The 15,051-nt window shown below is 40.1% G+C and overlaps 1 protein-coding gene across 1 annotated transcript in view; it reads right to left on the bottom strand.

Moving 5' to 3' along the window:
* The window catches only part of LOC115410351 (5-hydroxytryptamine receptor 3A-like), a 52,284-nt gene extending 39,037 nt beyond the window's left edge, over positions 1-13,247 (bottom strand). Inside the window, exon 1 of the mRNA XM_030121965.1 lies at positions 13,180-13,247. Coding sequence (XP_029977825.1) covers positions 13,180-13,222 — 43 coding nt within the window. The 5' untranslated portion in view covers positions 13,223-13,247. The remainder of the gene's footprint in view (positions 1-13,179) is intronic.
* Positions 13,248-15,051: the final 1,804 nt, after the last annotated feature.

The following is a 15,051-nucleotide window of genomic DNA, read 5'->3' as shown; positions in this document are numbered from 1 at the left end:
AGTTTGTCGCACGTTTTTGGCGTGCTTTTTGTTCCCTTATTGGGGCATCTGTTAGTCTGTCCTCGGGCTATCACCCACAGTCCAACGGTCAGACTGAGCGGCTCAATCAGGTGCTGGAGGCCGGTCTTAGAGTTTTGGCCTCCCAGAACCCTGCTTCCTGGAGCCGCCAGCTGATCTGGGTTGAATATGCCCACAACTCGCTGCCCTGTGCTTCTTCTGGTCTGTCTCCTTTTCATGTAGTTTGTGGTTATCAACCTCCTCTGTTCCCGGCCCTGGAGAAGGACGCCAGTGTCCCCTCAGCTCTGGCGCTGATAAGGAGATGCAAGAGGACCTGGATTCGCGCCAGACAAGCTCTGTTAAAGGCCTCGGGGGTCTACAAGGCAGCTGCAGACCGGCACAGGACTCCAGCCCCGGTCTACCAGCGCGACCAACGTGTGTGGCTGTCAACCCGTCATCTTCCCTTGAGGGTGGAGAGCCGCAAATTGGCACCCAGGTTCGTGGGCCCATTTCCTATCTCAAAAATTATTAATCCTGTCTCTGTCCGTCTGAAGCTACCTAGGACCATGAGGATTCATCCTACCTTCCACGTGAGTCAAGTTAAACCGGCTAAGGAGAGCCGGTTAGTTCCTCCCACCCAGCCACCACCGCCACCCCGGATCATTGATGGAGGCCCAGCCTACACTGTACGCCGGCTCCTAGCGGCCCGTCGCCGGGGAAGAGGATTTCAATACTTGGTGGATTGGGAAGGATACGGCCCTGAAGAGCGTTCCTGGGTGCCCGCCTCTTACATCCTGGACCCGGACCTGATCCGGGACTTTCATCGCCACCACCCGGAGGTTCCTGGGCCGTCCGGTGCCGTCCCCTAGAGGGGGGGGTACTGTCATGTCTGCTCCCAGACTGTGTCTGTCTTTTCTGTTTTCTCTGTCATTTCCTGTTTTATTTTGTTAAGTTTCCCTCTTGTGTCATGTCTGGTGTCTTTACTTCCCCTCCTTGATTGTTTCACCTGCTCCTGATTACCTGACTCCTCCCTGATTATCTCCACCTGTGTCCAATTGTCTTCCCGCCCTCTTGTGTATTTAAACCCTGTGTTTTCCCCTGTTCCTTGGCCAGTTCGTTTTCCTCCTTTTGGTGTGATAACTTACCAGCGTTTTTGGATCCTGCCTGTTTGCCTTCCTGTTGTGACCCGTTTTGCCCTTCGACCACCATCTCTGCTTGTTCCTTGTCTGCCTGCTCGTCTGGTTCTGACCTGGTTCGTACATCGACTTCTGATTCTGCCTATTCCCTGACTACCTCAGCCTCCAACGTGTTACCTTGTGTTTCGACCCTCGCCTGGACCTTGACCGTGAGTAGCCTTTCCCTCATGTCCCGTTGCCTCCTGAATTGCCCTCCTGTGTATGACCTGGCTTGTTTTTTGACTATCCTCTGTTTTGCCCTAGTCGGGGTGTTGACGGGAATCCTCCGGCTCGGCCGTGCTGACCATCCATATTCTCCGCTCACAGCCCGGACGAAGAGTCCAGTATCACACGCCTTCACAGACGTGTTAACAATTTTGTGCTGTGTTTTTACTACCGTGATTGTGTTTAATAAACACTCTCAATTGGTCATCTGTGTTCTGGTCTTGCATTTGGGTTCAGCCTTTGTACTAGTCCCATTACACATTTACTGATATACTGTGTGAAATCTATGAGATAAAAACATTTTTAATGCAGCTAATCTGATGTTTTCTCACATTTTAACATACTCTAATACTAGTCATTACACACTTCATGGAGATAATATGCCAAAAAAAAACTTTTTGGTTTAAAAAAAAAAAACCCTGTTAATTACAGTCTAATAACAAGGTCAAGGTTTATTTATATGGCACACTTAAAAACAGACACTACTGTCCCAAAGTGCTGTACATAACCATGAAACAGGATAGGCGTAAAAGACAATAAATAGAATGAAACAATACTGGCACAGAGTTCATGCATTAAAAATAAGCAATTGATTTACAATCAAACATGTAAGTGCAGATCAGGTTTATCAAAAACGGCAAACCTACAGTAATGGTCTGAATGTCAGTGTATGGGATGGTGCATAAGTGTCCACTGTGTCAGCTGATACGGAACTAAAACAACAAAACCCATGAATATACAAGAGAACAGCCACAGAATAACTGTCCACTGGAGTGACCACTATGCATGAAAGGGTTAATTATTCTCCATCAAATCCCACAGATTCTCTCTAGTCCTTTTCAGACCCACAGAACCGTACTGGTACTGGTTCCCACCACTAATCTGGAACAGGCCCACGTGTTCACACCGAAAATCTGAGTGTTCAGGAACCAAAAATTTGGCTCCAACGGGCATCGAGTAAAACTATGACGACATGAGTGGACGTCACCAGGTCGATCCAGGTCAGAAACAGAAAAAAAAATACAAACCAAGAAAACGTGTGTGGAAAATGGACCAGAAACCCAGTTGTACTGTTCTGTGTTACATTAAATCCAAACCTTTTTTGGACAGTTCTGTTTCATCTTTATAATATGACCAAGGACAAGCTGTGGCATCGCACAGAACAGGAGAGAACCGAAGTCACTATCAGACAGAGGAAATGGAGAGGGATCGGACACACTCTGAGGAAACATCCCACAGCAGTCACTAGAGTGGAACCCACAAGGGAAAAGGAGGAGAGGGTGACCTAAGAAGTGTTGGAGAAGGACTGTCAGGGAGGAACATCAGGAGACAGACACGTCAGCTAAAGTGGGCAGAAAGAACAGAGCTCACTGGAGAGACCATGTGGAGGCAGACCCTATGCTCCCGTAGGAGTCAAGAGGATTCAGAAATCCTACTATAATGGACGTTCTGTGTCCGGCATTTGTGTGTCCTATGTGTTTTTGTCCGATCAATGTTGCAGCACAGGAGGGCGTTTGTACGGGTTTTCCTCAGCCTTCACAGGCCCGACCGCCGCCAAACTCACCAAATGAATAGAAACATTACCTGACTGTCTACTAGGCACAATTTTATGTCCGTATTCAAATGTTGTGAGGTATGCTGGGCGATTTTAACAGGGTCCCAGCTCACCACAGGCCGGGTCAGTTCCTGCAGCCATACTCCATTTTCAGAAGTGGTTATTAGTGTTGGGATTAACAGCTACTAACGCCGTTATTGTTTTCCAGTAACAGGTAATCTAATGAATTACTATTTGAAACGTTAAAATGCCATTACCGTTACCGGCAGTGAAATGTGGTGCGTTACTATGCACTGATATCTAACAGCTGTTATCTGTCCTGGGGTGACACAGTGGTGCAGTGGTTAGCACTCGTGCCTCATAGCAAGAAGGTCCTGGGTTCGATTCCAACACCAGTCAACAGGGGGTGGGACCTTTCTGTGTGGAGTTTGCATGTTCTCCCCGTGTCTGTGTGGGTTCTCTCCGGGTACTCTGGCGTCCTCCCACCATCCAAAGACATGCACTGATAGGTTAATTGGTTAATCTAAATTGCCCATAGGTGTGAATGTGAGAGTGATTGTTTGTCTGTATATGTTCAGCCCTGCGATGAACTGGCGACTTGTCCAGGGTGTACCCCGCCTTCGCCCCTATGTAGCTGGGATAGGCTCCAAGCGACCCCCGTGACCCTAGTGAGGATAAAGCGGGTTCAGAAAATGAATGAATGAACGTTATCTGTCCTGGCTCGCTCAGCCAGGCACGACAGATGTGACGTTTGCGGACGAGTCGAGTCTTTTTAACGGCTCTTTTAAGTGAACGATAAGAACTGATTCATTGCGAGCTGTTTGTTTACGAGCCGTTCTTCTCTTCAAATGGCCCACACCGCCTTCATGCTTCACTTGTGTGTCCATGAGTCTGAGTTGTCCACGCTGCCTTCACCTGAACGACTAATGACATCTACGAGTTTGAGTTGTCCCAGCACACCACATTCACTTGAACACAGCTACGTGTGCAGCTAATTTAGGGGAGGAGTTATCAGTGAGTCTGACTGACTGGACTGAGGACATTTACCGCTGGATCAGGGAAGAGCGACTGAAAAAAGTGGAGATGTGGGATTAACTGGAGGAGGATCTTCTTCCAATAAATGCAGATATTCACTTACATGGTGGAAAAGCCGGGCCCTGGTGGACCCTGGTGGACCCCAGCCGGGCCCTGGTGGACCCCAGCCTCACCACAGTCCTGGTCTGCAGTACCTGTCTGCTGTTCTACTCTATGCAACGGGCCGTGAAACACGCTCAAAAATCAGTTTCCTTTTACATATTTGAAGGTTTTTCAAAAAAGTAACGCAATAATTACTTTCCCTGGTAACTAATTACATTTATGAAGGAGTAATTCTGTTACTAATTCCATTACTTTTTTGGAAAAGTAATTAGTAACTATAACTAATTACTTTTTTAAAGTAATTTGTCCAACACTGGTGGTTATGCTGCTGTTCATGAAATTTCTACTGCTAGCAGACGATGCTACCCTGTGAAGGCTGCAGTTCACTACCGCTGGATGAATTTAATCATGCTTGACAGGCCAAACAAATACATACTCTTCCCTTCATGCCTCACATGTTGGCTCAAATTATTACCTGCACAATCCAGGATTAAATGGTAGTTTACAAGTGGATAGTGGTGGCAGACAAGTTCTACTTATCATGCTATTGTACAATGGCACCACGGGTACAATGCCACTAGTAAGAATAATAAGTGCACCCAGGGCAGAAACTGGCCTAGGCCAGGTAATACCCCCACGATATCAATAGTGTTGAGTCATATACAAAAGAATTATTTAATTTTTCAACATTTTATTGGGGTTCAGCTTTGTCAGGTAAGTTAAGTAAGAAAACTAACTGACTTAAATCTGAAAAGTCTGAGTTACTTTTATTACTTCAACCAGAAAAATGTAAACGAGTTACTTGAAACTTTAGAAGGCTTCTAGATATTTATCATATTAGATATATATTTATCAACTGTCAATATTCAGCTGAAACCTCCACAGAATTCAATACTATATTAATGGATTAGATTTATATAGCACTTTTCTATGAACATATGCTCAGGGCATTCACTCTCACATTCACACTCTGGTGGTAAACAACATCTGTATCCACAGCTGCCCTGGGGCAGACTGACAGTTCGTGCCACCAAACATTCATTCACCAGTGAAAGTAGCTGCACATGGAAACAACAGCACATGACTAGGACAGAGCAGGATTCGAACCGCCAACCCTTCGGTAATTGGACGACCCACTCTACCTCCAGAGCCACAGCCACCCACAACATGTGTGTTATACATGTTCTGAATGCTCAGTGGTATAGTTGTAACCTCACTGTCAGATAAATGTTGATCCTGTATTACCATTGATTTAAACAAATGCATAAATCAGTGGTTCTCAACCTTTTTTGGCTCGTGACCCCCTTTTAACATCACAAATGTCTGGCAACCCCAGACATTCAAAACAGAGACATCTATCTTGCTAAAATTAATTTGTTTTTGATCATGTAATAATTTGCTATACTATGTTGCAAATTAATGTTAATGTTAGAGGACATTTAGTCTATATAATGTCTATTATTGTGGACGGAGGCCGTAAAGCCAGGTGTAGATTACTGCACAAAGGGAGACTTTTATTTTCCTTGGTCAGGATATGTATAGTCAGTCCAGCTTGGATTTACAAGGCTGACCATTAATACTGAACAAACAAGAACTCAAACTATGAATTATGAAAGAGCTGCAGCATCTGAAACCGACCACAATGAACATGTGACAGATAAACAGAACCACAGTGCTGCAGTTTCAGACTCACAGTTTGTCATGTCTTTTATGTCTGTGATTGTCTCTCTCAACTCACCATATATTTTTATTAGTAAGTTTATTTTTATTTTCATCAATTGCTAGAAATTTCAGGCGACCCCATTTGAATTCCGGGTGACCCCACGTGGGGTCCCGACCCCAGGGTTGAAAAACACAGGCATAAATGAATGTGATCGTACTGACTCTGGTCTGTTTACTGTTACAGTAAGTGTCTGTCTGACGAAAGGCTGAAAATCACCCCCTCACAATGAGATAATATGGGTCAATTACACATTTCCTGAATCCTCAGAGTCATGCCAGTGTTGCAGTGTTTGTATTTTGTGTCTCTGATGCTTCCTGATGCCACAGGACTAAAACAAAAACGATGATTTAGGTGGAAATGGTATGAAAATATGTGTGATTAAAAATTTGAAGTGCTCCAGTGTCCACTGTTGTGTCAAAAGTTTTCATAAAAGAGCTTAAATGAAAGTTCAGTGTCCCCGTTAAAATGACACCAAACATATTAATATAAAACAGTGAAATCTGTCCTTAAAGCAGCATCTGACTTTGATCCCAGATGTGTGTTCAAATGTGTCCAAGCCCAGTCAAACATGTCTGCTACCGGGTCAGACGAAATGGAAGGAGTCAGTGTAAGTCAGAGGTCATCTTATAAACAGGTATGTGATGGTGAAAAGGATCCTTACACGTCAGAATGTGTCATATGTGTGTTTATCATACACGGACTGAAAAGAGTGAGTGAACGCTGAGGCCCCGCCCATACCCTGTATGTTTGGGAGGTGTGTACCCACCAAAGAATCCAGTCTGGTCCACCAAAGGGTCCATACTGCCCCACCAAAGGGTCCAATCCACCACACCAAAAGGGTCCATACTGCCCCACCAAAGGGTCCAATCCACCACACCAAAAGGGTCCATACCGCCCCACCAAAGGGTCCAATCTGGCCCACCAAAGGATCCATACCAGCCCACCAAAGGGTCCAATCCAGCACACCAAAAGGGTCCATACCGCCCCACCAAAGGGTCCAATCTGGCCCACCAAAGGATCCATACCAGCCCACCAAAGGGTCCAATCCAGCACACCAAAGGGTCCAATCTGGCCCACCAAAGGATCTATACCAGCCCACCAAAGGGTCCAAATCTAGCACACCAAAAGGGTCCAATCCAGCACACCTAAGAGTCCAATCCAGCACACCAAAGAATCCAGTATGGCCCACCAAAGGGTCCAATCCACCACACCAAAAGGGTCCATACCGCCCCACCAAAGGGTCCAATCTGGCCCACCAAAGGAACCATACCAGCCCACCAAAGGGTCCAATCCAGCACACCAAAGGGTCCAATCTGGCCCACCAAAGGATCTATACCAGCCCACCAAAGGGTCCAAATCCAGCACACCAAAAGGGTCTAATCCAGCACACCAAAGAGTCCAATCCAGCACACCAAAAGGGTCCATACCGCTCCACCAAAGGGTCCATACCAGCCCACCAAAGGGTCCATACCAGCCCACCAAAGGGTCCAATCTGGCCCACCAAAGAATCCAGTCTGGCCCACCAAAGGATCCAATCTGGCCCACCAACGGATCCATACCGGCCCACCAAAGGATCCAATCTGGCCCACCAAAGGATCCATACCGGCCCACCAAAGGGTCCAAAGTAAAATTACATGAAAATGTTTACATTTACAAACTATTGTTTTACAAAAAAAAAGTGAATAACCTGAACAAATATGAACATGAAATGTTTTCAGAGAAATATCATTTTATCAACATTCTGCTTGTTATTAAATGTTTTGTGTGTTTGTAATTATCATGTCAGTTGTAACACACGTGGAAATGATAAACTGAGGCAGAATATTGTTCAAATTGCAGTTATTTTTCTTCAGACATTTCATGTTGTTTGTGTTTTTTAAATAAACTTTGTAGATGTCAACATTTTCATTTGAATGTGATTGGACTTTTTTCCACTGTTCTTTTCCTGGTTCTGGTCCACTTCAGATGGAACTGGGCTGAATGTGGAACCTGGACTAACATGAGTTTGACAGAACTGAGTTAAAGGCATGACATGTTCAGTATTTTAACCATATATGGTATGAGCTTTACTCATCAGCTGAGTCGCTCTAATGATGTGACTGAGCTCCTCACAGACGTCCAGTACTAATATAAACTGTACGATGGGAACAGAAGAACAAAGTAAACATTCATACTTAACACTCTGAAAAAATATACAAAACCAGACACTTTATAAACCTGCAGGTAACAAGTATTTACCCAGTAAATATCTGTCTGGATTGTTATATATTATGTGTTTTTCCTGGTTTCTCAGCTGGATTTTTCTCATTCCCGTTCATTGAAGTTGTTCCCAGTTTACAGTTACATACTTTTAACCCTTAAAGACCCAAAAATAATCGACTGATCTAAAATATTTAATAACTACTGAACCGCTAATCCTGTTAATGCATGTAAATAATTCAGATACAACAGAGTTTGTCCGTTTTTCAGTAACATCAGATGTTTCTGGTTTCTGTCACATGCATAGAGTCTGGGGTGAACATGGAAACACCTTCTACAAACTGATTCACCCTGAAAACACACAGAGTCTGACCAGTGACAGCGGACGGAGATTCAAGGTGTTTTTTTATGTAGAATTAATGATATATTTTGCTGAAAAAGTTTTCTCTTTTGATATAATAACTGAATTAACTGAGGCAGTAAATTATTAACACCTGCACAGTCAGTAAATTAAATATAGGAAAATACACGATTTTCACTGAGAAAACCAACGGTGATAAATGGTGATAGAAATGAATAGACATTCATCAGGAACGTCACCACAAAAGGCAGTTCTGGGTCAAAGAAAGCAGGGAAATAATTCTTAGAAATGCCTCAGTAACACTGGTCTACAGGTCACATGGTTCCACTGGTCTACAGGTCACATGGTTCCACTGGTCTACAGGTCACATGGTTCCGCTGGTCTACAGGTCACATGGTTCCACTGGTCTACAGGTCCCATGGTTCCACTGGTCTACAGGTCACATGGTTCCACTGGTCTACAGGTCCCATGGTTCCAGAATAAAAGTAGTTCCATTGGACCAGGTGTGAGTCTCTGATCCAGACTAATCCAGTCCTAAATGCTGGTTGGTCGTAGTTTCACAGATACAGTCTGCACTGTAAAAAAAAAAATCTGTAATTTAACAGAATTTTCACTGTTTATTTTACAGATTTTTCCTGTATTTTTAAGATACAGGAAAATATCAATGAAATGACAAAAAATAGACTGTGAAATAGACATGTCAAATGTAAAATAACATGAAAAAAAACTGTAACTGTGAATAACCATAAAATTTCCATTTTTTTAAAAGAATTTTTTTCTTTTTTCACAGAAAAATACAGTTAAAATACATTTGCAAATGTATCGTAATTTCACAAATATTTCTTTTCTATTTATGAGATTAAACTGTTAATTTATAGGTTAACGTTGTAAAAATAAATAAATAAATAAAATGAGATAAAATTACTGACAATTAACCATAAAAGAATTATCAGTGGACAGTTTTTATCAGTGGATTGTACAACTTAGTCTCACTGAAAATTATTTATATACAGGGTGGGGAAGCAAAATTTACAATGAACATTTAGTTGTTTTTTCTCAGCAGACACTACGTCAATTGTTTTGAAACCAAACATATATTGATGTCATAATCATACCTAACACTATTATCCATACCTTTTCAGAAACTTTTGCCCATATGAGTAATCAGGAAAGCAAACGTCAAAGAGTGTGTGATTTGCTGAATGCACTCGTCACACCAAAGGAGATTTCAAAAATAGTTGGAGTGTCCATAAAGACTGTTTATAATGGAAAGAAGAGAATGACTATGAGCAAAACTATTACGAGAAAGTCTGGAAGATACTATTAAAGAAGAATGGGAGAAGTTGTCACCCGAATATTTGAGGAACACTTGCGCAAGTTTCAGGAAGCGTGTGAAGGCAGTTATTGAGAAAGAAGGAGGACACATAGAATAAAAACATTTTCTGTTATGTCAGTTTTCTTGTGGCAAATAAATTCTCATGACAATAAACTAATTGGTCATACACTGTCTTTCAATCCCTTCCTCAAAATATTGTAAATTTTGCTTCCCCACCCTGTATATATATTTATAGGTAATTTGATTGTTTTAATACATGTAAATATTCTTTATTAAACAATAAAAAGTCCCCCCCCCCACAAAAAAAAGCAAAATCTCATGTAAAGTTTGGCCAAAAAACTGTATTTTAATTATGGAAAATTACCGTATTTTTATGAGATGGTTATTTTCCGTTATTTAACAGTATTTTTTCGGCACCCCTGCTGCTGGAATATTACCGTTTTTTTATGGTTGTTTTTTTTTTTACAGTGTGGACTTCAGATGTAAAACTGTAGAATTAATGATAGAATGGGTTTAAGTCCAAAGGAATATTAGTGTCAGACCGACCAGATCTACTGCAAACACTGTCTGCACATGCCAATACATGGACTGTTCAGGTTCTATCAGTGGAACATTTAGACACCTGTTGGATAAATGGACACAAACCAACATGTATGAGGGTGCTTCTATGAAACTGGTCCTAAAACAGAACAGAGGAGTTAAATATTCAAACCGGATGTAGACGAATGTTCCGAAGCAGGTTTGGAAGAACTGTAGGTCTATTTGAAAAAGAAGTATTTACTGAGATAAAAGAGAAACTATTTTACAGATAAAACAAATTTTTATATTATTTTATATTATATTTAAGACATAAATCCACATGTAACACGGTCAAAAGGACACGAAAATTACACGCTACTATTTCATTGAATATCTCTATTCTCTCACAGGTGCATTTTGGGAATCGTAGTAAATATTCAAGGCAGAGTGTTTGACAAAAATGACCGCTGTTGTAAAATCACTGGTCATTTATTAGTGTTTAAATGTTCAGGTTCTGTATGTAACACCAGTGGACACGATGGGTTCCACACCAAACCTGGAATGAGACTGAGATTGATGCCAAACCCACATGTGTGGATTAGAAAAACCACTAGGATCCACACATTGAACACAGTGTCTTTATTTAGAGTCTATAGAAGAGCATTTACACACATTTACACATCTAATGCACTGACACCTAGGGAGATTTAATGTCCATATTTGGGTCCTATTTTTGGACCCAGTGTTTGATTATAAATTTATTAATTATGGGATGGATCAGAGCAAGAGGATGTTTTTTTGTATTTATCTGAGGTCATCATTAGGTCCATCCTGGGGGTAAATATGTCTACATTTACCTTTTAGTATTGGGTCTAAACAGATGGAAAAGTGTCAGATACTAAAATAAACCCAAGTTTTCTCTTTGTTTTAGAGTGAAAAAAATTAAATAACATTATGGAAATGTTAATATTTACAATCGATCCTTTAAAAAATGTTAATAACATGCACAACCTGAAATTTATGAAGAAAGATAAGTGTAGTTTTACTAATATTATACCTCAGTTTGTCATCTACACATGAACATAACAACTTATATTTGGATTCTTCTGTGAAACTGGTCCTAAAACAGGACAGACAGATGTAGACTAATGTTCTGAAGCAGGTTTGGAAGAACTGTGGGTCTATTTGAAAAATAAATATTTACTGAGATAAAAAAGAAACTATTTTTCAGATAAAACACAGTTTTATATTATTTTACATTATATTTAATACATAAATCTACATGTAACACGGTCAAAATAAACCCAGTTTCACAGAAGCACCCATATGTGGAAGAACACTTTTTCATATGGCTGGAAAACGTCAGAAAACCTGCACCATGGTCATTTGTTTAACAATTAATCTGATTAAAATATATAACATTTAACACATTTATAGACAGATAGGTGTACTTAATTTATCCCAAACTGGGAAATCCAGTGTAGCAGCAGAATGACACACATTTAATAACAATATAAAACCACAGCAAACATGAGTAAAGACAAATATAACACAAGAGCAAACACTGTACACTATAAATTAGAAGGATAAAAAGATCTGGGTTGAATCTGGATAATAACTGTAATGTGCAAAACAAGCTGAAATATTCCAACTGGAAATGTGCAAAAAGACATTTAACTGCAAATGGATCATCTGTGCACTGTAAAAAAAAAAAAAAAAAAAAAAAAAAATGTAAAAGACAATAACATTCTGGCAGCTGGGGTGCAAAAAAAAAAACTGTAAAATGACGGAAAATAACCATCTCATAAAAATACGGTAATTTTCCATAATTAAAACAAAGTTTTTTGCCCTAACTTTACATGAGATTTTGCATATTTTTTTGACTTTTTAATGTTTAATAAAGAATATTTACATGTATTAAAACAATCAAATTACCTATAAATATATATATAAATAATTTTCAATGAGACTAAGTTGTACAATCCACTGATAAAAACTGTATTTGGACAGTTTATCAGTGCTTATACATGTTATACATTCACAAAAATACATTTATTCAACATTTTTGTTGTGAAACCTCCCGTAATTACACAAGATATTTGTCAATTAAACAAGTCTGGTTAAACTGACAGAACAAATACTTCTTTAACGGTTAATTGTCGGTGATTTTATCTCGTTTTATTATTCTTATTATTCTTTACAGTATTAAACTTTAAATTAACAGTTTAATCTCATAAATAGAAAAGAAATGTTTCTGAAATTATGATATTTTTGCAAATTTATTTTAACTGTATTTTTCTGTGGGAAAAAAAGAAAAATTTTCTTTTAATAAATGGAAATTTTATGGTTATTCACAGTTCCAGTTTTTTCATGTTATTTTCCATTTGACATGTAAAATCACAGTCTGTTTTTGTCATTTCAACGATATTTTCCTGTATCTTAAAAATACAGGAAACATCTGTAAAATAAACAGTGAAAATTCTGTTAAATCACAGATTTTTTTTTTTTTTACAGTGTAGATGTACTTAATTTATCCCAAACTGGGAAATTCCAGTGTAGCAGCAGAATGACACACATTTAATAACAATATAAAACCACAGCAAACATGAGTAAAGACAAATTACACAAGAGCAAACACTGTACACTATAAATTAGAAGGATAAAAAGATCTGGGTTGAACCTGGATAATAACTGTAATGTACAAAACAAGCTGAAATATTCCAACCAGGAATGTACAAAAAGGCATTTAAGTGCAAATGGATGATCTGTGAGGCAGATCATTTCTAAAACTGTATCCCAGTATAATCCATCATTTCCAGTTAGAACAATCCAAGTTGGGTGGGAAACAGAGGAGCTCACTGTCGGTGTTTCAGCTGGAGTTTCTCTGTTTAATTACATGGAACGAAGGATGAAAAGTGACACAGAAACACCTCAGACAGTACAAAGTCTTACCTGACAGGAGGAGGAGGAGGAAGAGGAGAGTAACCCGGGTCATAACTGCACCTGTCCTTGGATTGGATCTGAGGAGTCCGAGACTGGGGGGGCAGGATAAATGACCAGAGCTGGTGTAAACGGAGACAAGCCCCTCCCACTGTGGCCTGGATGGACGCTGTAATCGTGTCACAGAGCAGAGGGAGGACACATCTATCCTGGTTTGGGGGGGGGGTTTGATTCAAGAGCCCCCTAAGATGAAAAAGGATGACTGTAATAAAAGGAGGGGGGGCGCAGCTGTGTGCAGACGTACACTGTAAAAAAAAAAATCTGTAATTTAACAGAATTTTTACCGTTTATTTTACAGATTTTTCCTGTATTTTTAAGATACAGGAAAATATCAATGAAATGACAAAAATAGACTGTGATTATACATGTCAAATGGAAAATAATATGAAAAACTATAACTGTGAATAACCAAAAAATTTCCATTTTATTTTTCTTTTTTCACAGAAAAATATAGTTAAAATACATTTGCAAATGTATTGTAATTTCACAAATATTTCTTTTCTATTTATGAGATTGATCTGTTAATTTAAAGTTTAATACTGTAAAAAATAAAACAAGACAAAAATTACTGACAATTAACCATAAAAGAAGTATTTGTTCTGCAAGTTTAACAAGACTTGTTTGTTAATTGACAAATATCTTCTGTAATTACAGGAGGTTTCACAACAAAAATGTTGAATAAATGTATTTTTGTGAATGTATAACATGTATAAGCACTGATAAACTGTCCAAATACAGTTTTTATCAGTACAACTGAGTCTCATTGAAAAGTGTATATATATACAGTACAGGCCAAAAGTTTGGACACACCTTCTCATTCTTCACATTTTCTTTATTTTCATGACTATTTTCATTGTAGAGCCTCACTGAAGGCATCAAAACTATGAATGAACACATGTGGAATTATGTACTTAACAAAAAAGTGTGAAATAACTGAAAACATCTCTTATATTCTAGTTTCTTCAAAGTATCCACCCTTAGCTCTGATGACTGCCTTGCACACCCTTGGCATTCTCTTGATGAGCTTCAAGAGGTAGTCACCTGAAATGGTTTTCACTTCATAGCTGTGCCTTGTCAGGGTTACTTAGTGGAATTTCTTGCCTTATTGATGGGGTTGGGACCATCAGTTGTGTTGTGCAGAAGTCAGGTTGATGCACAGCTGACAGCCCTATTGGACAACTGTTAGAATGCATATTATGGCGAGAACCAATCAGCTAAGTAAAGACAAACGAGTGGCCATCATTACTTTTAAGAAATGAAGGTCAGTCAGTCTAGAAAATTTCAAAAACTTTGAATGTGTCCCCAAGTGCAGTCGCAAAAACCATCAAGCGCTCCAACGAAACTGGCTCACATGAGGACCGCCCCAGGAAAGGAAGACCAAGAGTCACCTCTGATGCTGAAGATAAGTTCATCTGAGTCACCAGCCTCAGAAATCGCAAATTAACAGCAGCTCAGATTAGAGACCAGATGAATACCACACAGAGCTCTAGCAGCAGACACATCTCTACAACAACTGTTAAGAGGAGACTGCGTGAATCAGGCCTTCATGGTCAAATAGCTGCTAGGAAACCACTGCTCAGGAGAGGCAACAAACACAAGAGATTTATTTGGGCCAAGAAACCCAAGGAATGGACATTAGACCAGTGGAAATCTGTGCTTTGGTCTGATGAGTCCAAATTTCAGATCTTTGGATTCAACCGCCGTGTCTTTGTGCGACGCAGAAAAGGTGAACGGATGGATGCTACATGCCTGGTTCCCACTGTGAAGCATGGAGGGGGAGGTGTGATGGTGTGGGGGTGCTTTGCTGGTGACGCTGTTGGGGAT

This window comes from Sphaeramia orbicularis, chromosome 19, assembly GCF_902148855.1.
Source record: "Sphaeramia orbicularis chromosome 19, fSphaOr1.1, whole genome shotgun sequence".
NCBI classification, from domain to species: domain Eukaryota; kingdom Metazoa; phylum Chordata; class Actinopteri; order Kurtiformes; family Apogonidae; genus Sphaeramia; species Sphaeramia orbicularis.
Note: the sequence above shows the minus strand (reverse complement) of the source record. Positions and strands in the feature narration are given on the sequence as shown.